This window comes from Poecilia latipinna, unplaced genomic scaffold, assembly GCF_001443285.1.
Source record: "Poecilia latipinna isolate Pla-1442-1.1 unplaced genomic scaffold, P_latipinna-1.0 Scaffold175, whole genome shotgun sequence".
In the NCBI taxonomy this organism is placed as follows: Eukaryota; Metazoa; Chordata; class Actinopteri; order Cyprinodontiformes; family Poeciliidae; genus Poecilia; species Poecilia latipinna.
This window is the reverse complement of record NW_015112791.1, coordinates 211,725-237,573: the sequence shown is the minus strand read 5'-3', so window position 1 is coordinate 237,573 and position 25,849 is coordinate 211,725. Positions and strand designations below refer to the sequence as shown.

The following is a 25,849-nucleotide window of genomic DNA, read 5'->3' as shown; positions in this document are numbered from 1 at the left end:
TCAATTTACCTTAGTCTTAACCTTAAACACACTTAGACCAGATTGACCAGAAATGCAGACGATATTTTGACAGGATCACTAATGGTTACATGTTTCATTTTCAAACTGGTCTTTGAAAGTGGAAGAAAGTTTGCTACAACCCACTTGGAAGATATAAAAATCCACTGCCTGCTTCTGAAAAGTATCCTACTTCCTGAGCAAATTATTCAGCATTTTTGGGGATAATTTCTTAACATGCAAGGAGATAAACGCTGGTTTATGACAACCCAAATGAAGACCCAAGATGCCAAAGAGCCTCGCCCTTAAACCACAAACTTGTTTTACAACTTTGCAAAAAAAAAAAAAAAAATGTGGATGGACGGTCTACTGCCGTATTACTGGTTACACTCCAACGTTTCAGTCCATCAACCTGTTTATCTAAACGTATTAAACAAGGTAAAATTTTAAAAGTAGCAAAGCATTGCTGTGCAATAGCTCCACCCACTGGTAATCAAGTGAATCGAGTAATAAAGTAAAAATTGTCATTTAAATCTGAATTTTGCACCATGACAAAAGCCTGTGTTAAGTCTTGATATAACTTTTTATTTAATATTGATTACAGTTTCTCAATCCATGTGAGAATTGGCTATTAAAAAGAGAAGGTTTTGTAGGTGTCCAGGTCTGCTGGGTGTTTAGAAAAGCAATATTCTGTTTTCAAACTGGGATCATGATTTTTATATATATGTATGTATATATATATATATACATACTGCTCAAAAAAATGAAGGGAACATTCAAATAACACATCCTAGATCTGAATGAATGAAATATTCTCATTGAATACTTTGTTCTGTACAAAGTTGAATGTGCTGACAACAAAATCACACACAAATCATCAATGGAAATCAAATTTATTAACCAATGGAGGCCTGGATTTGGAGCCACACAAAATTAAAGTGAAATGTTCCCGTTATTTTTTTGAGCAGTATATATATATATATATATATATAGACATATAGACAGCTGTATTTTCCAGGTAAGGGCACATACATTTTTACATATGAGTGGAGTGTAGTATGAAAAGTAAGTCACTGATAGGTTTGTCCCTTGGTTGCACAACAGACCTATGTTGACTGCCTACATTAGCTTTGATGTAGGACAACTTTTCCTGCCAAAGTGTTTTTCTTAGTGGACAACCCATTTGAGAAACGATGACCTGGATTGGTTGTATGTAGCAAAACCCACTCTGGTCCCATGGTAGCTCATTAAAATCAGGCCCATTTAGTTCCCATCCAACCTGAGCAAAACCTTGAGGCCTATATACTGTTCAGTATTTTCTTACACCATAACCACAAACAATATTTCATTTGGATTTTAAATTGCCAACACAAAGCAGTGCGCAATTTTTTTTTTTTAGCTTGGAAGGAAAATGACATGGATTTTCAGTATCTTCTAAGAGTAAATCTAAAATCTAAAAAGTTTGTCCTGTATTCAGACTCCCTGGTCATTACAGTTTTGTGTAAACTTATCTTGGCTCTGCAAAAGTAGGGCTTATGTTTCGGGGTTACAATAGTGATTCGTGGTTGTATGAGAGAACACGAATCCAGATTGGACTGACCAGGACAACGTGGCCTGCAAAGTAGTTTGTCTTTAAGAAATTTAAATATACAACCAGGAGCGGAACATAACAGAGCAGTATTAAAATTTCAAGGGGCACCTGAACGCATCAGATGTACGTTAACTCACTTATTATGGTGGTCGCATCAAATATATGCGTCTTTTAATAAGCAGAAACACGACAATGTAATGTTTGTTCTATATATAATCATTTGTCCTGAATCATAAAATAAAATAAAAAATAAATATGGATTTAGAGACATGTTGTGAAACGTGTCAATACCTTTCGGCCAATCGGTAGCCGGTGCGGCATCTCCTCCCAGTACGACGGCATTATGGCCGCCGTCTTGTAGCCTTTCGGCTTGGGGAGAGCCTCTGTCACGCTGGGGGATTAAAGATTTACGACTTGAAACATGTCGGCCGTGTTTTTTCTGAAAAAGTCTCTGAGCAGACTCCCACCAAGGGTTGCTAGGCAGCTTTTCGCCTGCAGCTATCACACCGAGAGAGGAGTGTATGGATACCGACCGAAGCAGCTCGCCGGAGAGCACAACCAGTCACAGAGGGACCGCATCGCTGCACTGAACCAAGGTCGGTACGGGTTAAATTACAACACGGAGAGCTGATAAGGATGTGGAGGGGATAAATGGAGGCTACAGTGGTGAAATGTGCGCTAATTATTTGTCTTTGTGTGATGTATTAATCTGAGCATCACCCACTTTAGCTAGCTCCTCATGTGTTGTAGGCAGCTAGCTGCAGTGCACCTGTGTTTCTCAGGAAGAGTCGAGTTTCTTCTTCGGAGCAGAGGCGACACGAAAGGGGGACTCAAGGGGACCATCTTCACCAGACAGAAGAGTTATTTCATTTTTATTCTCCAGAAATTCAGTTCAAATATAAAAGCTGCATAGGTTCATTACGCACAGACTGATTGGAGAAGAAAAAGAGGAATGTTTATTTAGTAATATGGTGAAAAAATGTAAGGTGGGCTTCTTTTCACATGGATTACTGCATGAGTGCGGTGTGGACCAATCTGTGGTTTTGCTCAGGTGTTAACACCACTCCTCCTTAACAGCAGCCTTCATCTAAGCTTGATCTGATGTTTATCATCTTCCTCTTTGCAATGCCTCAGATTGTTTATGGAGATTGTCAGTACAGTTCGCTCACCAGTCAGACACAGTGATACCACGGCTAAGTAAGCTAAGTATGAGCATAACATAAACACTTCTATTAACATAGATTTTTAGTGCAATCAAATTTTCAGGGAAAACAAATTTTGATTCATTCATGAATTCAAGCTTCATTGTGGTTGTCAAATTTTAGCAGAAATAAACACTTTAGATCTTTTTTTTGTGTGTGTAATGAATTTGTAAGCTTCTTGAACTGAGTAACTGAAAAACTGTTTGAGAAGCATGCGCATGCGTCTTTATTTTTCTGCAATTATGTAAGAGAGCAAATTACATTTATTTATTCATGCTAGATTCCGTATTTGTATTTTATTATTACATTTTACGTTCAGCCATAGCAACTTTCTTTATAAACATCATTACATTCTGGTATATCCTCCACCCTGTCCAAACCTTTCTGGCTTCACCCGTGCTTACTGGCAGCATGTTTTTTGTTCTCGGCTCAGATCACGGTCTCGCCCGCCTGGTGGAGGCGTACAGAACACATGGACACAAGGCTGCTAAAATTAACCCCCTACTACCTCAGCAGCCCGTTGTGGACCGTGTCCCGGAGATAGACATGCTGGCCGGTGCCGTCACGGGAACGCTCAACACCTCAGGTAAGTTTCATAGTCCGTGTACTTGTAGAAAAATCAGAGTCCTGCCGTACACACATTCAGGAATATGTTATTTCAGACTCCGTAGCTGTTTGTGTCTTGCTTCACTTCTGAAAATCAAATGTTGGACTTTATGTAAATATTGAGGAAGAATAAGCGGTTGAATGACAGCGTTTGTCTTCACCGCCTGCATGAATGACAATCTTACTGTTTTTCCTCTCAGCCAGGAGTTTCAGGCAGGATTTGATGTCCTGTCTTTAATGCCACATTTCTGTTTTCCCTCCTTTTCCATCTACTTTGTAGATTAAGGAAGTTTCAGTGTTATCTAAGTGCTTGTGCTGAAAAGGATGGGCAAGCAAACACAAAAGGATTGAATCCCTGCACCTTAGGAAAGGATTAACTCTCCAACTCATTCCAGAAAGTACCAGCCCGGACTTGCTTCACTTTTCTTTTTTTTACTGCTACTTGTAGACAACTACTTCAGAAACGTTTAATAAAAAATACATTCTGAATTTTGTGTTAAGTTGATAAACTTAATACAAAAGTCTTAATTTATTTTCAAATAAAGCCTTGGACTATGTTTGACAAAGTCTTAGGTTCCTCTCTGACAAATTTGTTTAATCTTCAAGGTCTGCTTCGCTGCAATTTTACGTTGCGCAATAACGTCACAAGAAAACCCAGCCATTAAAACTTTTTATTTTTTCCATCCCATCCCTGTTCTTTGGGAGACGTATTTCTGTGTTGGGTGTGGTGGAGTTTTGTTGCTACAGATAAAAAAACATATTTGAAACTTCTTTCCCAAAGAGCCTATTGCTATGCTTTAAATTAAAGCATCAAACACAGAAAAAAAATCTAAATTTCCATCGTAAACTCTTAGCTCTGACCTAAGTTACAACCAAATTAAAGAAAACGCAAGGTAAAATGTCATCAAAGGTCAAAATGCCGTAACTCTATAAACTCTATAAGTACATATTTATTTATGTACCAAAATAAATAACAGAGACACACATGAAATGTATTTTAAAATTATAAAATGCATTGTGGTTACATGTAGAAAATGCAATAAAAAAAATTAGAACACATTATTTTAGCATTATGATTTATTTGTCATGTACAATGAGATTAAATGAGAAGCATGTGCATATGCAGTTATTTCAATATTTATCATATACAGCACATTGTGCAGTTATGATTAAAATGAGTGAGCAATACAAACATCACACTGTGGCTTAGTGGGTAGAGCAGTCGTCTTGTAATCAGAAGGTCGTTGGTTCATTTCAGCTTCATGTCAACATGCACCTTACCCCAACCCACATTCATACATACTATGTAAATGGTTGAATGTGGTCAAAATGGCTGGAAAAACCATCATGTAAATTCAGTCCATTTCTATATAGAAATGAATGGAAGTCGGTGCAAAGTCCTTGTGAAGATAAAAACACACACTTGTGTGGTTGTGGCAAAGTATTTCAGGAACTAGTTGTTGGTTTTTAAGTGTAACCAAATAACTTGTGTAAATTTGTTGCAGAATGAAGCGATTCAGAGTTTGGCTTAATTAACAAAAGCTGTTATTTTGTATATAGTCAAGTAAAAAAAAAAAAACAAGTAAATGAAATGAATGTTTCCTGAAACTGAATTGATCTTAAATTAAATATGATTATATAATATGGACATGTTGTTCTAGCTGTCTCTTGAATTGCAATTAGTTTTGAGAGAAATGTCTTCATTTTTAAACATTAAGTTAATTTTTTTTTTTCCTGAAACATTTTGTACCGCTAAGCCAAAAAATTCCATCTTACTAAAACCAATTGAAACGCTGTTTTAAGCTTCTCAATCTTTAAGGTTTTGTTTACCTTTTCTCTGTCTGTGTGCAGAGCTAGCCTCCAGGTAAACGTTGTGTGTTCTTCCTTGCTCAGGCCTGCGTCACTTTGGGAAGGCTCAGGCCTCGGCGGAGGAGGTCCAGACCTACCTGGAGCGGGTCTACTGCGGCCACCTGTCCGTGGAGACCGGCCAGCTGAGCAGTCTGGAGGAGAGGGAGTGGTTCGCCGACCGCTTCGAGGAGCTCAAGAGGGAAGGCTTCTCTCCAGAGGAGAAGAAGCACCTGGCTAAGCTAATGCTGGAGTCCCAGGTAGGTCTGAGAGGAGGGGAGCAGGTATCGCCCGCATCCAGTCTGGTGGGGAAATAAAGAAATGTTTGGGGGGGTGTGTAGGAGTTCGACCACTTCCTGGCCACTAAATTTGCTACTGTGAAGCGCTACGGAGGAGAGGGAGCAGAGAGCATGATGGGATTTTTCTATGAGCTCTTCCACCAGTCGGCCCACAGCGGCGTGACGGACGTCGTCATCGGGATGCCCCACAGAGGCCGCCTGAACCTCCTGACAGGCCTGCTGAAGTTCCCACCAGAGGTCAGAGAGTCGTGATTAAAGAAAACGTTGCTGCCATGGCAACGCTCAGATTGCTCAGCTACAACAAAGTCGCAGTCTGCTTCCGAGCTGGAAGCCGTCTTTGCGCTAACGCGCGGTTGTTCTCGTTGCTGCCCCCCCTGCAGCTCATGTTCCGTAAGATGCGCGGACTCAGCGAGTTCCCCGACTCCTCCCCCGCTATCGGCGACGTTCTCTCTCATCTCACCTCCTCTGTGGAGCTGGACATGGGAGCAGGGCGCCCTCTTCACGTCACGATGCTGCCCAACCCGTCTCACCTGGAGGCCATCAACCCGGTGGCCCAGGGCAAAACGAGAGCGAGGCAGCAGCTGAGGAAAGAGGGAGACTATTCGCCTGAGGAGGGCGCCTACCCTGGGGACCAGGTCATCTGTCTGCAGGTGCTTACAGCGTGCATTTAAGCGCAGACGGCTGAATCTGCTGCTGATTAGTCCGATCCAAGTAGGAAAGTTAAAAATTCGTAGCTGGTAAAATCCTGCATCAAGATTTTAAGATGTTATTACAATTTGAAGAGGGTAACTTCTGTACTGTCTGGGAAAATTATTCTTCAGCTTGATGAAAATCTTCAAAACATTTCAGAACTCTTGAGAGAGATAAAAAAAAAACTTTGGTAAAGACAATTTTCTACAGTAATAAAAGCAGAGTTTATTTTACATCTTCACTATGGTTATGAACACTAAAACGACTAAAGTATTTAGTCACTTTAGCATACAGAAAGCTACAAAGACGTCCTCTTTGTAGCTTTCTGTACCGTTCAATCTTCCTGGGAGTTCTTTAAATATTTGTTTTATCTCCAGGTTCACGGCGACGGGTCATTTACCGGCCAGGGAATCGTTCCAGAAACGCTGACCCTTTCAAACCTGCCTCACTACCGAGTGGGCGGCAGCATTCACCTCATAGTGAACAACCAAGTGGGTTACACCACTCCGTCAGACAGAGGGAGGTCCTCTCTGTACTGCAGCGACGTTGGTGAGTGAAACTCTCACGCTGCGTCTGCAGAGCAAGTAGATGGTTCAAAATTAGGCCTGCAGCTAACAGTTTGTTTTAGTTATCGATTATTCTGACAATTAATTGAATAAAAAATACCATATTTTGTTGGGGGTTTTTTTTTTGTTTGTTTTGTTTGAGGCTTTTTTTTTAAAATAAAATATTACATTAAAATATGCAAATAATTTTAGTTACTTTTTGAATAAGAAAATAAAAATGTCTCGCCTAGGATGCGATAACAGCATTCCTTCAGTGAACGCTGGATCGTCGAAGAGAAGGACGCTTCAGGTGGTAGAAAACTAGCTCAGCTCTTTCTGCTTGATTTAACGTCAATACAGTGCAGGGCAGGTCTGTTGTTTTTTTTGGATTAATGGATTAATACCTTTTTTTCTTTCTGTTTTTTTTACAACTCTTCTCCACTGGAAGAGTTCTGGGTGGAACAGATTTACAGACAAAGTGTTTTTTTTATTATTATCTTAAATTCAAAATGCTTTTTTTTTTTTTGTAAAATTTTACTTGTTATAATCTTAATTACTGCTCTGAGCATGTGGGTTTTTTTTTTTTTTGAGTCTGTCTACTCAGTTAATGATTAATTGATTACTAAATTAGTTGATGATTATTTCCATAATCGATTCGTCACGATTAATCCGATTAATTGTTTCGGCCTTAATCAAAATAAAGCAAAAAAAAAAAAAAAAATCCAGGTGTTTGTCTTTTCCGAAGGTAAGATGGTGAACTGCGCCGTGATTCATGTGAACGGCGACGATGCAGAGGACGTTCTGCGAGCCGCCAGGCTGGCTGTGGACTACCAGCGGCAGTTCAGGCGGGACGTCATCCTGGACCTGATCTGCTACCGTCAGTGGGGCCACAACGAGCTGGACGAGCCGTTCTTCACCAACCCGGCCATGTACAGGATCATCAGGTCGGTCCGCTTTTACCTCCTGGGTCAAAGGTTGAGTACGTCTGTCTGTCTCAATAAGACATAAATCAGTAATTTTTATTTTTTCGACAATTTCCAGTTGGATCATCAGAGATGCTCTCTTTATTTTTTATTGTTGTTGTTGAAAAACCACCCAGAACAAAATGGTTTCCACTCAAGTTTTTATTTTTTTAAGCTATACCTGTCATTTTGCCTGTTTTCTCTTTCCAGGCTGAATGGTTGATATTTCCTGACACATTTAGACTTTATAACACATTATAATTATTGCTGTTTCAGTCGTTTTGTTTGTCTATTTTGGACATTTAACATGTTTTCCAGCTCCAACATTAAATATTCTTTAGAATTTATTTATTTTTTGATCTTTGAGAGGCTGCACTTTTATTAACTCACCATTAATATTATTATATTAGTTGAAAGTGGCCTCGAAATTAAAGGCAATACTTTCTGGGACGATTTATCGTCCACTGAAACCTGACAGACATTCGATTGAGATGAATTCTCCGTCTGGAAATCTCTTCTTCTTCTTCTTGCGTCTCATTCCTCCTCTCAGGTCGCGTCAGAGCGTCCCCGACTCCTACTCGGACCAGCTGATATCCGAGGGTCTGATGACGGAGGCAGAGCGAGCGGAGATCAAGTCCAGCTACTACGGCGCGCTCAACGACAAGCTGTCCGGCATGACCCTGTACAGCCCCCCGCCCACCAACCTGCAGGGCCGCTGGGGCGACCTGGTGGAGCCCCAGGCCAGAGTCACCACCTGGGACACGGGCGTCCCCGCCCAGCTGCTGCAGTTTGTCGGAGCGAAGTCCGTCGACATCCCCAAACAGATCTGCTTGCACAACCACCTCCTAAAGACCCACGTACAGGTACAGCAGTGGTCTCAGGCGGAGGCTTTCGTTCCGCCATCGCAGGCTGAGCGCTGTCGTCTTGTTTCCTTTCTGGACTCAGGCTCGGCTGCAGAAGTTGGAGGAGGGCGCCAGGCTAGACTGGTCGACGGCAGAGGCCCTGGCATTCGGCTCTCTGCTCTGCCAGGGTGTGTGTGCCTTTACAGCGTTTCCCTTCGAGTGTTTGTGTTTTGCTTACACTGCAAAAATCAAAATCTTACCAATTATTTTTGTCTAATTCCCATTAATTCTCAGTACAGGGGTCTGCAACCTGCAGCTCTGGAGCCACAAGTGACTCTTTGGACCTTCCACAGTGGCTCTTAATACCTACGACTGAAAATGATATACAGTGAACCCTCGCTATGACGCTGTTATAGCGAGGATTTGTTTGTGCAGTTTGTTTTCACAGTGCATTGTGTTCTGCGTCCTGATTGGCTAAACAGTCTCCGCGCTTCTTCTCTACCAACAACGTTACGGTATTTTAAATATACGTAATCCAGCTTGGCCATTCAGGAGATGGAAACTGAAACTCAGAATGCCTGCTGGAAACAACTGTGGCCTGAGGCAGCGCAAAACCCGACCAGAGGCTCGCTTGACGAGATCCATCGCTCTGATACAGCTGTGAATCTCGCAAAGCAGCTTGGAGGAGACGCTTTAATGACATGACTCCGGATCACATTAAGGCCCGATTGATGAACACGCACAACCGCTGATCTGAAAACGGGTTTTGTTCTTTGGTTTCAATATTATTTACAATAATTTATAATAATTGTAAAAAATAGAGGTAATTACTTGATGGATTTCGGAACGCAACCCCCCACGAAAAATATATAAACTATTACTATTAAGCATTGATTTAAGAATACATTTTACTGTTTACTGAGTGAAATCCTCCAACCACTAAAATCTGATGCGACTCCATTTTTGTTTACATTTTGTGAAGAAGGAAGTTGTACTCATTTTACAGTTTTTTCTTTTAATAATTTAATTTAATTTCCACAACAGAATGATGCTAAAATTATCAAAATTTTTACATCTAATTTTACTGTCATTAGGTTTAAAACAATGTGTTTTTTTTTTTTTTTTTTAACCAATATTACTATCGGAATCTCTTTTTGCAAAAAAAAATAAATTTTTTTTTTGTTTTTTTAGTATATTAAAACCAAAAAATAGAAATAAAATGGAGGTTCTTTAAAAATAACAAATTTGCTATAGTAGATATGTATCAAAAATTTAAAATTGTCTTTTATCAACTGTTCATGTAACACTTGTGGCTCTAAGTGGGTTTTATTTAGCTGGATTTGGGGCAAAATTGGCTCTTTGAATGGTGAAGGTTGCAGACCCCTGCCTTAGTACGATTGAAATAAGAGAAAACTAACTTCACAGCAACTTCTCACTTGCAGGTCAATAATTCATGAATGTAAATTTAAAAAGTTTTTTTTTTTCACTCATACTAAGACATATTTCTTGTTTTAAATGAAAAACAGTGGAAATGTTACTTTCTGTATCTATATTCAAGAATCATCAACTTAAAACACACTTGCATGTCTTGCTGAAAAGTTACATTTAAGTTACTTTTGTCTTAATTTAAGTGTGCTGATATATTTGCAGTCGGAACGAGACAAACTACTTGCTAATATTTTCTCTTCGGTGTAAAATATTGATTTGTAAATGTCGCAGGCTTTCACATCCGAATAAGCGGCCAGGACGTCGGACGAGGCACGTTCAGCCAGCGACACGCCATGCTGGTGTGCCAGGATACCAACGACACCTACGTTCCTCTGAACCACATCAGCCCGCAGCAGACGGCATTCCTCGAGGTAGAAAAAAAAAAAATGGCTACAGTTTGGCGACGAGTCAGGACGTGTCGGTGCTTTGGGAAAACAATCTTGTTTTGGTTCAGGTGTGCAACAGCCCGCTGTCGGAGGAGGCGGTGCTCGGGTTCGAGTACGGCATGAGCATCGCCCAGCCCAGGCTGCTGCCCATCTGGGAGGCGCAGTTCGGGGATTTCTTCAACGGGGCTCAGATCATCTTCGATACTTTCATCTCAGCAGGTCGGCCTCGGTTAGATTCCTCCCGCTAAGGCGGAGCGAAGCGGGGCTGATTCAGCCGTTTGGTTTGCAGGTGAGGCCAAGTGGCTGCTCCAGTGCGGGATGGTGATCCTGCTGCCTCACGGCTACGACGGAGCCGGACCCGAACACTCGTCCTGCCGCATGGAGCGCTTCCTCCAGGTGAGGCTCCGCGTTCGCTTCACGCTTTTAAACGCAGACACTTAAACCCACGTTTTACAGATTTGTAGTTGTATTTTACGAAATTGTGCTGAATCGAAATTAGCAGAATCATAGAAGTGAATTCAATTTCCAGTTATTTCTCTCTTTTCTCTCTTTCTTCAAAAACTGGATGACTAAAGTTTTCAGTCTGGTGCTTTGGTCTCAACTGTCCCTTATTTTGAAGGATAGTTTTGCTGACAGAGACTTCATCATTCATTTTATTTGTGGTTTCTTTTGTTTTGTTGATTTATTTTGGGTAGAATTAGAATGTAATGTTACCATATGACTTGAAAATGGTCCTAAAACAACAATGTAATCTTTTATCGCCTTCCACTGTGTGCTAACTGCAGCTGCGTTTTTAGCTTAGCATTAAAGAAAAACAGATCATCGATGGTTCGCAGTTGAAACGGTAAATGAATTCAACAGCTTTGGACCAGATGCAGCAATTGAACAGTCACCCCACTGTTTTTGGTAAATTGCTAAAAAAAATCAAAGTAATGACAGTCATTTTGTGATGAATGTATTCAAATGTATCGGTGTAACGGAGATGCAGCCAAGATATTACACTCTTCAGGGTTATTGTATAAGATATCCTCCAGAGATTAGCTTGTGGTAGCTCAGATGTGGTTTCAGGTCAGAGATGAGTCTGTTTCCGCTTTATTCTGTGCCAAATTTTAGAAATTCTGACTTAAAACATCAGTGGCTTTTTCATTTCCTGTCAACTTCTGGAAGGAAATCAGGCTTGGCTCGTTTGCTTCCCTCCTTCAGATGTGCGACAGTAAAGAAGAGGGTGTGGACGGCGACACTGTCAACATGGCGGTGGTCAACCCAACCACTCCGGCCCAGTACTTCCACCTCCTCAGGAGGCAGATGATCCGAAACTTCCGCAAACCTCTCATTGTGGTCGGGCCCAAAACACTGCTCAGGTTTTCTGTAAGAGGAAGCTTTTCTTTTTTAGCGTTGCTTCTTTTTTCCTCCAGTATTTCCATGAGAAGTAATCAAAGATGTTTGTCTATTCCAGGGAGCGGTGTCCAGTCTGAGCGAACTGGCACCGGGAACGTCCTTCAGGCCGGTGCTGGGGGATGCTTCTGTCTCCGCAGAAAGGTGCACACCACCCGACCTTTATCTGGGAAAGCCGAGTATTTCATTTTGTGGCTAAGTTTGGATCTTAACTTTTAGGTTTTGTCACGACTTAAGTCTCCTTAGATGCTTATCTCGGCTCTGAAATTTCTAAAAGATCGCCAACATTTCCAAATTCACAATATCAGATGATAGACGGATGTTGAAATCTCAAAAAGATGATGTAGAGAAACCTTCCAGTGTTCCTCTGAATGTCGGCGGCAAGTTTATCTATGTAGCACTTTGAAAAACAGATTGAAACGGCAGCAAACTGCTGTGGAAAAATATAAAATCAGAATAGAATAAAATGGCGAAAAGAAAAGAACTGCGAATGAGTCTCTCTGAAGTCTTGCTCTCTCTCGCTTTGTCACAGCCGGAATAATTCAGAAGAAACAAGCGTTTCATTAAGAAGCATCTTCCATCTCTGTGCTTCCTCTGATTTAATTTTTCTCACTTCGGTGAAGCTCACCGATGCTTCCAGATGTAGGGAGAGTTTTTCTAACTAGCACTTATTGGTGATGCATTCACTGATGGAGAGAAATCAGATTTTTCAGTCATCGGTCAGAACAGAACAAGCTGAACTTGGATTCGTCAAGGTTACTTGAAACGGGTTTAAAAACATTTTATCATATTTCCAGGTTTTTAGTATATCGGAGATCCTAAACTGCCTTTTAAAGTTTTAAAAAAATCTAAGAATTGCAAGTTGAGGATGAAATAATTTCCTTTGTCTATCTGTGTAGAACAAAAAATGTTTTTTATATTTTCCTTTTTCAAGAAACATACATACTTTTAATGTACCCAAGTTTGTCTACCACAACTTAGACCAGCTGTAAAGTTGTTTATGCCTGATTCTGACTGTGGTTTTAAGGAATACGTAACAGAAATATCAATATTGCACTGAAGAAATCTTGAAACTTAAAACATGAACCGTTTTTTCAAGAGCTCTATCCTCTTTTCTGTCCTCTTTCGTTGCACTGAAAAATATCGGATTCATTCTCATTAGCGTCCAGAAGGTGGTGCTGTGCTCCGGAAAGCATTACTACGCCCTGCTGAAGCAGAGAGAGACGTCAGCAGCCGGCCAGAACACGGCGCTGATCCGTGTGGAGGAGCTGTGTCCGTTTCCTGTCGAGCCTCTGCAGCAGGAGCTCAGAAAGTATCCAAACGCTAAAGGTAGAGAGAGCCCCCGCACGCTGACACACACACACACACACACACACACACTTGACTCGTAACAAGATGCAATCACACCTGAGGTTCTTCTTTATCTGCACATGAGTGCGAGTCAAGTTGGACCATATTTTTGATTTACTGAGCAACTAAACACTGAACATTCACAAGTTCCTTTTTCCAAATCTCAATCATATGGAGTACTTTCCACTACTCTCTTCAGTTTTGTTTTGCATTCTTGATTCATTGTTTTGAAGCAGTGTGTAACGTATTAAACGGTACATTTTGTGAGCGTAGTTCTGCCTTGGAGAGCTTCCTGTTCAGCATCAGCTTACCTTTTTTTTTTTTTTTTTCCAAAGTCTTTTTGTGTTCGGGGTTCCTCTTTTGAAAAAGCACACCTGTCCCGTGTTTTGCATGCAGCGTTTTTATTTTTCTAGGAATTCCCCTCTGCAGCAGCAGGAAGTGCTGCCCTATCCACGGCTACACAAGGGAGACTCGCTCTGCCAAGCGAAATAAATGAAAAGTCATTAACATTTTTAATCAGGGTAATAAAAAGCGTGTTTAATTTTCTATTTGCCGTGGAGCCTTTTCCAAACAAGAGCTTTCTAGTTGACAGCCTGAGTGGAGTCGAGTACTCTACGAGAGACCACTTCCTCTTTAAGGAGGTGGCTGTGAGCGGCTTTGGGGAAGTGGAAAACAGAAATCAAAATCAGCCAATCCTTTTTCTAAATGCTCTAATCAGAGTCTGATGATGTGTCTCGTTTTTACTCCAGACCAGGCTGTTGGAGCAGGACACGGTTGGACTCATTTTCCTCTTAGCTGGAGGATCACTGGGTGGCTTTTTCACACAGGTCCCATAAAGTGTTTTGTAATATTCCTGAATTACACAAGGCCCTAATTTTACACCCTGTAGTCTGATGAGAAACATTTTTATGGCATGAAAGAGGAAATTTGTGCAACTCTTCACAAGACAGTTCAAAGCATAATTTAAGAAAATTCTTCTTAAAACAGCATGAAGAATTAAAATCGACAATTGTTTAATGTCCTAAAATCTCATCCAGGTTGAAAAATAACATTTTTATTTGACAATCTTTATATTTTTATTTTTATCTGAAACGTATCCATTTTCGATGTGGAAAAGCAGTTAAAGAACATAAAATGATTGCTTGACCGTCAAGTTTATTTGTTCAGCTAAACACATAATTATGAAACAAAGTGTGACACTTTGTCAAATGCCGTCATCAAGGAGAAATATAAACTCTGACATCTAACATAGATATCAACTGTATCTATTAGCTCCGTGCATTATTTAGGAGTTTAAATGTTTGAGATGATAAAATCGCATTTGACGTAACTAAACCAGGCAGGTGCACATTTGGTCTGGTCGGCTGCATAAACTCTGCACATTAACACGCGCAGGCAGAGCGTTAATCAATTCTGGGCCCAGGCTTTGACTTTTCTGTCGTCTCATTAGCAGCATCTGATGCTCGAGCATCGCTCCGCGCGTTTGTGTCCGACCAGTAAATCTCCAAAGCGTTTGCTTATCGTCTCCCGGCGTGAAATATGGACAGAACTTAGACTGTCTCTCTGTCTCTAAAGGAGTTTTATCGTCCAGGTGAAACGGTTTTTGCTTCATGAATGTTTAAAGTGCAACACATACAGCACACACACTCACACACACACACACACACTCAGAGTGGAGGAGTGAACAAAGATGGTGTCTTTGTTAAAAAGGGTTAGGAAGTCAGACTAAATAATAAGAAAAAATGTTTATTGCTGTCTGCATTATTAAATATGTCGACTTGAGTCCAATTTGCTTTTAAGGAAGTTTCAACATTTGTTTCTGATTAGTGCCTTGAAGCTGGATGTCATTTTATGGTCACATGCTTAGAAAGAAAAAGTTTTCTTTTTTTTTGGTACATTTTTTTTTTCTGGTAGAGTTAACACAGTTAAATAATTACTGTGCAGAAAGTGTTTCTCCAGGTTGACGTTTTGTGAATTATATAACAAAATCTGAGCATCATTGAAACGATGTCAGAAAGCTATTTAATATGCGGGCTGGGCCAGTTTCAATCGCAGTTCAAGAGTCTTTTCCAAACAACGTATTTCATTAATTAAGTCCAATAAGATCCCGTGAAAATTCAGTGAAAACACAGATTTTGTCTGATTACTAGGATTAATTAAAACTAAGGCGGGGGCTTGTTTTCCATCCCCGATTCACACGCCGATCCGGTTTGAACAGCATTACATGCTCTTACATCAGCAGAAGGAAGCGTTCCTGTTTCTCGTCTCACTTAAATTCACACTGTTGTCGGCCGTCGAGCTGCTGCTCTGACTCAAGACTCTGCAGTCGGGTTGTTGGATCTTCTGCTGCACACACACCACATCTGCGGCGCACGGTCACCCCCGCCACGACAGCAAAGCAAAACTAGAACCTCTTCCTTCTCTCTGCGGCTGCACAGGTGCTTTAACTGGAAGCCTGTAAGTTATGAGCAGCAGCCTTGACATTTCAAGGTGAAGTGTCCTCCAGTTTATCTCAGTCGGACTACGTTGCTGTAATTCATATCTCAGGAGTTTGGCATCGTGTTGTTAAACGGCACCGACCTGCTGAGAATGCTGCAGTTTTACTATGAAAACATCCGACTCTACAAATTACAGTTCAGTGTATCCCAGAAGTCAGCATGTGGAAGAGTTAAGACTTGTGGATTTTTTTTTATTTTTTTTTTAAATGTATGTTCTGCTGCTTTTTTAGATAAAAAAAAGACAGATAAAAGACAGATAAAAAAATTCTTGTAAAAAAAAATAGCATTTGACGTGTGCATTTCTAAAAAATAAATTTCCTAATATCTTCCAGTATGTCGCCATAAACATGAGGAAAAGTTGATAAACCTTCTCAAGGGTGTCTGCGTCCTTAACGAGTCTTAAAAAGTCTTAAAATCATGAAGCTGGATTAAATGCCTTAAAATGTCTAATATTAGCTTAATTTAATTTGACCTTAAATGCATTAATCACAGGTCTGTTGTGTTTAATCTTGTATCTGTATTTTTTTTTTTTAATCGCAGAACTTTTCTGTAAGGGAAAAGTTTGAGTCGCACGCGCAGATCTTCATCGCGTTCTGTGATTAAAAAACGAGATAAAGGCGATTGAGGCTATTGCTGACTAGCTGCTAATGTGACCTTGCTAGCTTTTTTTTGACGCTGTCATGGCAAAATTATTACCAGTTGACTGGCGAACATTTATTTTTGCCACTGGCTCACTTCTGTTGCCAAAACTAAAGTATTTTTCAGTGTTAAATTTCAATTTAATCCAAGGCAGCATTAAAAAGGTCTTAAATGTGACTCACTGAAACCTGCAGACACCCTGTTACAGCGCTGCATTCACAGAGCTCTTCTTCTTTCCGCTGTCAAAGTGATTGTGAGCAAACATTTTCTTTTGAAACCAAACCTTGAAACTGCTGGTTTCACTTCAGCTCTATGAGGCATTGTTCCCAGAAAACGCTGAAGTCATGCAGCTTGATTTTAAAAAGAGAAGCGGCAGCAGAAATTCACCGTGAGAAAATGAAATTGTTTCCTCTTCTCCTCCTCCTCCCAGAGTTTATTTGGAGTCAGGAGGAACCTCAAAACATGGGCCCCTGGTCTTTCGTGGCGCCTCGGTTCGAGAAGCAGCTGGCCTGCAAGGTAAACTAGCGCGCTGCAGCTTTTAATGCCAACATCTCGCCGTTTTCACAAACGACTCATTCTCGTCGTCTCGGACTCTCTGCACATCAGCTCCGGTTGGTGAGTCGCCCCGCTCTTCCCGCCCCCGCCGTCGGCATCGGGACCCTTCATCACCAGCAGCAGGAGGCCATCCTCACAGCCACGTTTTCATTAAGCGAAGCTCGAAACCAAACGAAGCAGAACCCGGGCAGCAGTTCTACACTACAGGCTCAGCGGTGATAATGCAATCAACGAATGTCTTTAAGAGAATAATGTTTAAAATTTGAGTCATTGTAGTTTAGAGTGTTAATTTTAATGTTTTGAAAGCATTGTCTTAAATCTTCTCACATTTTACGCCAGTTTTTTTTGTGTGTGTGTGTTTGAAGTTAGATTTGTCTGAATAAAGGCCTTAGAGATCATGTTTACATGATGATTGTAGTCCACCTCACTCTTCTGCTTTTTTTTATGATTGCAGGGATGCATTTACATAAATAAAACCTCTACAGGTTCCCTTCTTCAGGAATCCAAACCCCTCTGGTCATGTCACTCACAAACGCCTGCAGGAGGCGTCCATGTTTGTGCTGCTGAATGCAGAAAGCATCAGTTTAAGTTGTTAGACGTACAGCATTAATCTTGAAGTGTGGCGTGGTGCAAAACGAACGGAGCTCAGAAAGAGATGAAGCGTTTTCTGATTAAATAATGAAAACTGTTGCAGTTGTAATTCTGTACGTAGAAGATGTTCCTTGTTTACACGAAGGCTGTAACTGAAAAAATACTGACATCATGAAATGTAAATACAGCAAAACTTTTTAAATAAATCTATTTTCATGTTTTGTTTTGTTTTTTTTTTGGTCGTGTTTCTTTAAATTCAACTGAGAGTCAAGAGTGAAAATAAGAGTTCACTGCTTTGAATTTGTTTTCCCTTCACAATAAAATACCTTGGAAATATATTCACACACACGCAGCATAACGGTGCCACCTCCATGTCTCACCATTGGCAAAGGAAATGCCAGATTTCTACCACTGACGTAGTTTTTTTTTTTTTTTGCTTATACAGTGAAGCCCAAAATTACTCATACTCCTTGCAAATTTCGATTTATATTTAATTCCTGTCTGATAGGGTAAGAGTTGATCATTTTTACAAAGACAATACAATGGAGCAGAAAGGAACGTTTTACATTTTCTCAAAAAAATTGGCTTTTTGAATATTGTTCCTATCCTTTCTCAATAATTCAAAAATCTTTATTATTCCACCTGGTTAATGAGCTCCAGGTCTTTAATTCCCTCCACAGGATCCTCCTTTCAGATTCAATTCAGGACTCTGGACACGCAAACCATATTTTAGTAAGACGAAACATCTTGGTTGATAAAATCAGAAATATTACTTTAAATGTAATTCTGCCAGGAGCATGAATAATTTCGAGCTTACCTGTATATAAATGTGTTTAATTTTGTCCAGAGCGCCTCCTGTCACATGTTTGTCCCTACATGGCTGCTCTGGTGTCTTGGTAGGTTTCTATTTTCAGAGGATGACCAACTCTCTACAACATGTCCAAAGCTTGGCTTATTGTTTTGTAGCTAATCTCTATTTTAAACTTCCCCCACGTCTGAGTTTCTTGCTCTTCAGGGCTCTGTTCTTGTTTTTCTCACTAATGCTCTTGAACTTTAATTCATTTTAAAAGAGGTTTCTTGGACTGCCTTCTTTAGCTTCTGCAATTTTGCTAAAAATAAGAAATATTTCCATCAGGAAGTCCACCAAGTAGTAAAGAGCTGTGAATTTTGATTCAAACAAAAAGTAAAAGGACTATACTTCCCTATTTTAGCTTCTCTTTATTGGTTCCCTATTAGACACAGAACATAATTTAAAAGGGCATTATTATTTGATTTCCAGGCACAATCGAGTAATTATGCTACCTTCAGTTGTTATAAAACGCTTGTTTATGACTTAAAATAAATTTGATGTTGTAATTGAACTATATTTTTATACATTATATTATTATTTGTATTATTTTAAGAAATGAAAATCACGTTTTCTTTTTGTTTTGCAATGATGCTCTGCTTTGTGTTGCTATTTAACATAAAAAAATAACCTTTTCAGGTCGTAAGGTGAAAAAGTTCTAAGTTGATGAACTGGTAATCTGTACGTGTCATTTTTGAAGAAACAACAAATCCACGGCTGCAGTGACGCCGTTCAAACTCCTCTAGCTGCTCCTACTCATGCAGGTTATTCTTAGTGTCGGTTTCAGACTTTGAAACTGCAGCCTTATACTCTTAGTTTAAATGAAAAAGCTGAAACAGTCAGCATCTTTGTGGGTCTGAACTGAGTTTATTACCCAACAGAGGAGGGGAAATGAACACCAACGTTTAGCCCAACATCGCCTCTCAAATCAGAGCAACAATGAGTCCTNAGAATAGAATAAAATGGCGAAAAGAAAAGAACTGCGAATGAGTCTCTCTGAAGTCTTGCTCTCTCTCGCTTTGTCACAGCCGGAATAATTCAGAAGAAACAAGCGTTTCATTAAGAAGCATCTTCCATCTCTGTGCTTCCTCTGATTTAATTTTTCTCACTTCGGTGAAGCTCACCGATGCTTCCAGATGTAGGGAGAGTTTTTCTAACTAGCACTTATTGGTGATGCATTCACTGATGGAGAGAAATCAGATTTTTCAGTCATCGGTCAGAACAGAACAAGCTGAACTTGGATTCGTCAAGGTTACTTGAAACGGGTTTAAAAACATTTTATCATATTTCCAGGTTTTTAGTATATCGGAGATCCTAAACTGCCTTTTAAAGTTTTAAAAAAATCTAAGAATTGCAAGTTGAGGATGAAATAATTTCCTTTGTCTATCTGTGTAGAACAAAAAATGTTTTTTATATTTTCCTTTTTCAAGAAACATACATACTTTTAATGTACCCAAGTTTGTCTACCACAACTTAGACCAGCTGTAAAGTTGTTTATGCCTGATTCTGACTGTGGTTTTAAGGAATACGTAACAGAAATATCAATATTGCACTGAAGAAATCTTGAAACTTAAAACATGAACCGTTTTTTCAAGAGCTCTATCCTCTTTTCTGTCCTCTTTCGTTGCACTGAAAAATATCGGATTCATTCTCATTAGCGTCCAGAAGGTGGTGCTGTGCTCCGGAAAGCATTACTACGCCCTGCTGAAGCAGAGAGAGACGTCAGCAGCCGGCCAGAACACGGCGCTGATCCGTGTGGAGGAGCTGTGTCCGTTTCCTGTCGAGCCTCTGCAGCAGGAGCTCAGAAAGTATCCAAACGCTAAAGGTAGAGAGAGCCCCCGCACGCTGACACACACACACACACACACACACACACACACACACACACTTGACTCGTAACAAGATGCAATCACACCTGAGGTTCTTCTTTATCTGCACATGAGTGCGAGTCAAGTTGGACCATATTTTTGATTTACTGAGCAACTAAACACTGAACATTCACAAGTTCCTTTTTCCAAATCTCAATCATATGGAGTACTTTCCACTACTCTCTTCAGTTTTGTTTTGCATTCTTGATTCATTGTTTTGAAGCAGTGTGTAACGTATTAAACGGTACATTTTGTGAGCGTAGTTCTGCCTTGGAGAGCTTCCTGTTCAGCATCAGCTTACCTTTTTTTTTTTTTTTTTTTTTTTCAAAGTTTTTTTTTTTTTGGGGTTTCTCTTTTGAAAAAGCACACCTGTCCCGTGTTTTGCATGCAGCGTTTTTATTTTTCTAGGAATTCCCCTCTGCAGCAGCAGGAAGTGCTGCCCTATCCACGGCTACACAAGGGAGACTCGCTCTGCCAAGCGAAATAAATGAAAAGTCATTAACATTTTTAATCAGGGTAATAAAAAGCGTGTTTAATTTTCTATTTGCCGTGGAGCCTTTTCCAAACAAGAGCTTTCTAGTTGACAGCCTGAGTGGAGTCGAGTACTCTACGAGAGACCACTTCCTCTTTAAGGAGGTGGCTGTGAGCGGCTTTGGGGAAGTGGAAAACAGAAATCAAAATCAGCCAATCCTTTTTCTAAATGCTCTAATCAGAGTCTGATGATGTGTCTCGTTTTTACTCCAGACCAGGCTGTTGGAGCAGGACACGGTTGGACTCATTTTCCTCTTAGCTGGAGGATCACTGGGTGGCTTTTTCACACAGGTCCCATAAAGTGTTTTGTAATATTCCTGAATTACACAAGGCCCTAATTTTACACCCTGTAGTCTGATGAGAAACATTTTTATGGCATGAAAGAGGAAATTTGTGCAACTCTTCACAAGACAGTTCAAAGCATAATTTAAGAAAATTCTTCTTAAAACAGCATGAAGAATTAAAATCGACAATTGTTTAATGTCCTAAAATCTCATCCAGGTTGAAAAATAACATTTTTATTTGACAATCTTTATATTTTTATTTTTATCTGAAACGTATCCATTTTCGATGTGGAAAAGCAGTTAAAGAACATAAAATGATTGCTTGACCGTCAAGTTTATTTGTTCAGCTAAACACATAATTATGAAACAAAGTGTGACACTTTGTCAAATGCCGTCATCAAGGAGAAATATAAACTCTGACATCTAACATAGATATCAACTGTATCTATTAGCTCCGTGCATTATTTAGGAGTTTAAATGTTTGAGATGATAAAATCGCATTTGACGTAACTAAACCAGGCAGGTGCACATTTGGTCTGGTCGGCTGCATAAACTCTGCACATTAACACGCGCAGGCAGAGCGTTAATCAATTCTGGGCCCAGGCTTTGACTTTTCTGTCGTCTCATTAGCAGCATCTGATGCTCGAGCATCGCTCCGCGCGTTTGTGTCCGACCAGTAAATCTCCAAAGCGTTTGCTTATCGTCTCCCGGCGTGAAATATGGACAGAACTTAGACTGTCTCTCTGTCTCTAAAGGAGTTTTATCGTCCAGGTGAAACGGTTTTTGCTTCATGAATGTTTAAAGTGCAACACATACAGCACACACACTCACACACACACACACACACTCAGAGTGGAGGAGTGAACAAAGATGGTGTCTTTGTTAAAAAGGGTTAGGAAGTCAGACTAAATAATAAGAAAAAATGTTTATTGCTGTCTGCATTATTAAATATGTCGACTTGAGTCCAATTTGCTTTTAAGGAAGTTTCAACATTTGTTTCTGATTAGTGCCTTGAAGCTGGATGTCATTTTATGGTCACATGCTTAGAAAGAAAAAGTTTTCTTTTTTTTTGGTACATTTTTTTTTTCTGGTAGAGTTAACACAGTTAAATAATTACTGTGCAGAAAGTGTTTCTCCAGGTTGACGTTTTGTGAATTATATAACAAAATCTGAGCATCATTGAAACGATGTCAGAAAGCTATTTAATATGCGGGCTGGGCCAGTTTCAATCGCAGTTCAAGAGTCTTTTCCAAACAACGTATTTCATTAATTAAGTCCAATAAGATCCCGTGAAAATTCAGTGAAAACACAGATTTTGTCTGATTACTAGGATTAATTAAAACTAAGGCGGGGGCTTGTTTTCCATCCCCGATTCACACGCCGATCCGGTTTGAACAGCATTACATGCTCTTACATCAGCAGAAGGAAGCGTTCCTGTTTCTCGTCTCACTTAAATTCACACTGTTGTCGGCCGTCGAGCTGCTGCTCTGACTCAAGACTCTGCAGTCGGGTTGTTGGATCTTCTGCTGCACACACACCACATCTGCGGCGCACGGTCACCCCCGCCACGACAGCAAAGCAAAACTAGAACCTCTTCCTTCTCTCTGCGGCTGCACAGGTGCTTTAACTGGAAGCCTGTAAGTTATGAGCAGCAGCCTTGACATTTCAAGGTGAAGTGTCCTCCAGTTTATCTCAGTCGGACTACGTTGCTGTAATTCATATCTCAGGAGTTTGGCATCGTGTTGTTAAACGGCACCGACCTGCTGAGAATGCTGCAGTTTTACTATGAAAACATCCGACTCTACAAATTACAGTTCAGTGTATCCCAGAAGTCAGCATGTGGAAGAGTTAAGACTTGTGGATTTTTTTTTATTTTTTTTTTAAATGTATGTTCTGCTGCTTTTTTAGATAAAAAAAAGACAGATAAAAGACAGATAAAAAAATTCTTGTAAAAAAAAATAGCATTTGACGTGTGCATTTCTAAAAAATAAATTTCCTAATATCTTCCAGTATGTCGCCATAAACATGAGGAAAAGTTGATAAACCTTCTCAAGGGTGTCTGCGTCCTTAACGAGTCTTAAAAAGTCTTAAAATCATGAAGCTGGATTAAATGCCTTAAAATGTCTAATATTAGCTTAATTTAATTTGACCTTAAATGCATTAATCACAGGTCTGTTGTGTTTAATCTTGTATCTGTATTTTTTTTTTTTAATCGCAGAACTTTTCTGTAAGGGAAAAGTTTGAGTCGCACGCGCAGATCTTCATCGCGTTCTGTGATTAAAAAACGAGATAAAGGCGATTGAGGCTATTGCTGACTAGCTGCTAATGTGACCTTGCTAGCTTTTTTTTGACGCTGTCATGGCAAAATTATTACCAGTTGACTGGCGAACATTTATTTTTGCCACTGGCTCACTTCTGTTGCCAAAACTAAAGTATTTTTCAGTGTTAAATTTCAATTTAATCCAAGGCAGCATTAAAAAGGTCTTAAATGTGACTCACTGAAACCTGCAGACACCCTGTTACAGCGCTGCATTCACAGAGCTCTTCTTCTTTCCGCTGTCAAAGTGATTGTGAGCAAACATTTTCTTTTGAAACCAAACCTTGAAACTGCTGGTTTCACTTCAGCTCTATGAGGCATTGTTCCCAGAAAACGCTGAAGTCATGCAGCTTGATTTTAAAAAGAGAAGCGGCAGCAGAAATTCACCGTGAGAAAATGAAATTGTTTCCTCTTCTCCTCCTCCTCCCAGAGTTTATTTGGAGTCAGGAGGAACCTCAAAACATGGGCCCCTGGTCTTTCGTGGCGCCTCGGTTCGAGAAGCAGCTGGCCTGCAAGGTAAACTAGCGCGCTGCAGCTTTTAATGCCAACATCTCGCCGTTTTCACAAACGACTCATTCTCGTCGTCTCGGACTCTCTGCACATCAGCTCCGGTTGGTGAGTCGCCCCGCTCTTCCCGCCCCCGCCGTCGGCATCGGGACCCTTCATCACCAGCAGCAGGAGGCCATCCTCACAGCCACGTTTTCATTAAGCGAAGCTCGAAACCAAACGAAGCAGAACCCGGGCAGCAGTTCTACACTACAGGCTCAGCGGTGATAATGCAATCAACGAATGTCTTTAAGAGAATAATGTTTAAAATTTGAGTCATTGTAGTTTAGAGTGTTAATTTTAATGTTTTGAAAGCATTGTCTTAAATCTTCTCACATTTTACGCCAGTTTTTTTTGTGTGTGTGTGTTTGAAGTTAGATTTGTCTGAATAAAGGCCTTAGAGATCATGTTTACATGATGATTGTAGTCCACCTCACTCTTCTGCTTTTTTTTATGATTGCAGGGATGCATTTACATAAATAAAACCTCTACAGGTTCCCTTCTTCAGGAATCCAAACCCCTCTGGTCATGTCACTCACAAACGCCTGCAGGAGGCGTCCATGTTTGTGCTGCTGAATGCAGAAAGCATCAGTTTAAGTTGTTAGACGTACAGCATTAATCTTGAAGTGTGGCGTGGTGCAAAACGAACGGAGCTCAGAAAGAGATGAAGCGTTTTCTGATTAAATAATGAAAACTGTTGCAGTTGTAATTCTGTACGTAGAAGATGTTCCTTGTTTACACGAAGGCTGTAACTGAAAAAATACTGACATCATGAAATGTAAATACAGCAAAACTTTTTAAATAAATCTATTTTCATGTTTTGTTTTGTTTTTTTTTTGGTCGTGTTTCTTTAAATTCAACTGAGAGTCAAGAGTGAAAATAAGAGTTCACTGCTTTGAATTTGTTTTCCCTTCACAATAAAATACCTTGGAAATATATTCACACACACGCAGCATAACGGTGCCACCTCCATGTCTCACCATTGGCAAAGGAAATGCCAGATTTCTACCACTGACGTAGTTTTTTTTTTTTTTTGCTTATACAGTGAAGCCCAAAATTACTCATACTCCTTGCAAATTTCGATTTATATTTAATTCCTGTCTGATAGGGTAAGAGTTGATCATTTTTACAAAGACAATACAATGGAGCAGAAAGGAACGTTTTACATTTTCTCAAAAAAATTGGCTTTTTGAATATTGTTCCTATCCTTTCTCAATAATTCAAAAATCTTTATTATTCCACCTGGTTAATGAGCTCCAGGTCTTTAATTCCCTCCACAGGATCCTCCTTTCAGATTCAATTCAGGACTCTGGACACGCAAACCATATTTTAGTAAGACGAAACATCTTGGTTGATAAAATCAGAAATATTACTTTAAATGTAATTCTGCCAGGAGCATGAATAATTTCGAGCTTACCTGTATATAAATGTGTTTAATTTTGTCCAGAGCGCCTCCTGTCACATGTTTGTCCCTACATGGCTGCTCTGGTGTCTTGGTAGGTTTCTATTTTCAGAGGATGACCAACTCTCTACAACATGTCCAAAGCTTGGCTTATTGTTTTGTAGCTAATCTCTATTTTAAACTTCCCCCACGTCTGAGTTTCTTGCTCTTCAGGGCTCTGTTCTTGTTTTTCTCACTAATGCTCTTGAACTTTAATTCATTTTAAAAGAGGTTTCTTGGACTGCCTTCTTTAGCTTCTGCAATTTTGCTAAAAATAAGAAATATTTCCATCAGGAAGTCCACCAAGTAGTAAAGAGCTGTGAATTTTGATTCAAACAAAAAGTAAAAGGACTATACTTCCCTATTTTAGCTTCTCTTTATTGGTTCCCTATTAGACACAGAACATAATTTAAAAGGGCATTATTATTTGATTTCCAGGCACAATCGAGTAATTATGCTACCTTCAGTTGTTATAAAACGCTTGTTTATGACTTAAAATAAATTTGATGTTGTAATTGAACTATATTTTTATAC

At 39.9% G+C, this 25,849-nt stretch overlaps 1 protein-coding gene and 1 long non-coding RNA gene across 2 annotated transcripts; both read left to right on the top strand.

Moving 5' to 3' along the window:
- The first annotated feature begins 1,847 nt into the window (after positions 1-1,847).
- dhtkd1 (dehydrogenase E1 and transketolase domain containing 1) lies at positions 1,848-17,702 on the top strand. The gene is made up of 17 exons (XM_015030204.1): positions 1,848-2,184; positions 3,224-3,376; positions 5,290-5,501; positions 5,583-5,777; positions 5,921-6,190; positions 6,608-6,779; positions 7,521-7,719; positions 8,288-8,600; positions 8,683-8,767; positions 10,299-10,438; positions 10,522-10,672; positions 10,743-10,849; positions 11,657-11,821; positions 11,910-11,992; positions 13,011-13,177; positions 16,766-16,851; positions 16,942-17,702. Exons 1-17 carry the CDS (start codon positions 2,010-2,012, stop codon positions 17,107-17,109), a joined length of 2,841 nt encoding a protein of 946 aa, XP_014885690.1. The 5' UTR covers positions 1,848-2,009; the 3' UTR covers positions 17,110-17,702.
- A 1,588-nt stretch (positions 17,703-19,290) lies between these two features.
- Positions 19,291-24,695, top strand: LOC106946085 (uncharacterized). Its single transcript, XR_001424690.1, has 3 exons — positions 19,291-20,153; positions 23,759-23,844; positions 23,935-24,695. It is a non-coding gene; the product is annotated as an uncharacterized LOC106946085 (long non-coding RNA).
- Positions 24,696-25,849: the final 1,154 nt, after the last annotated feature.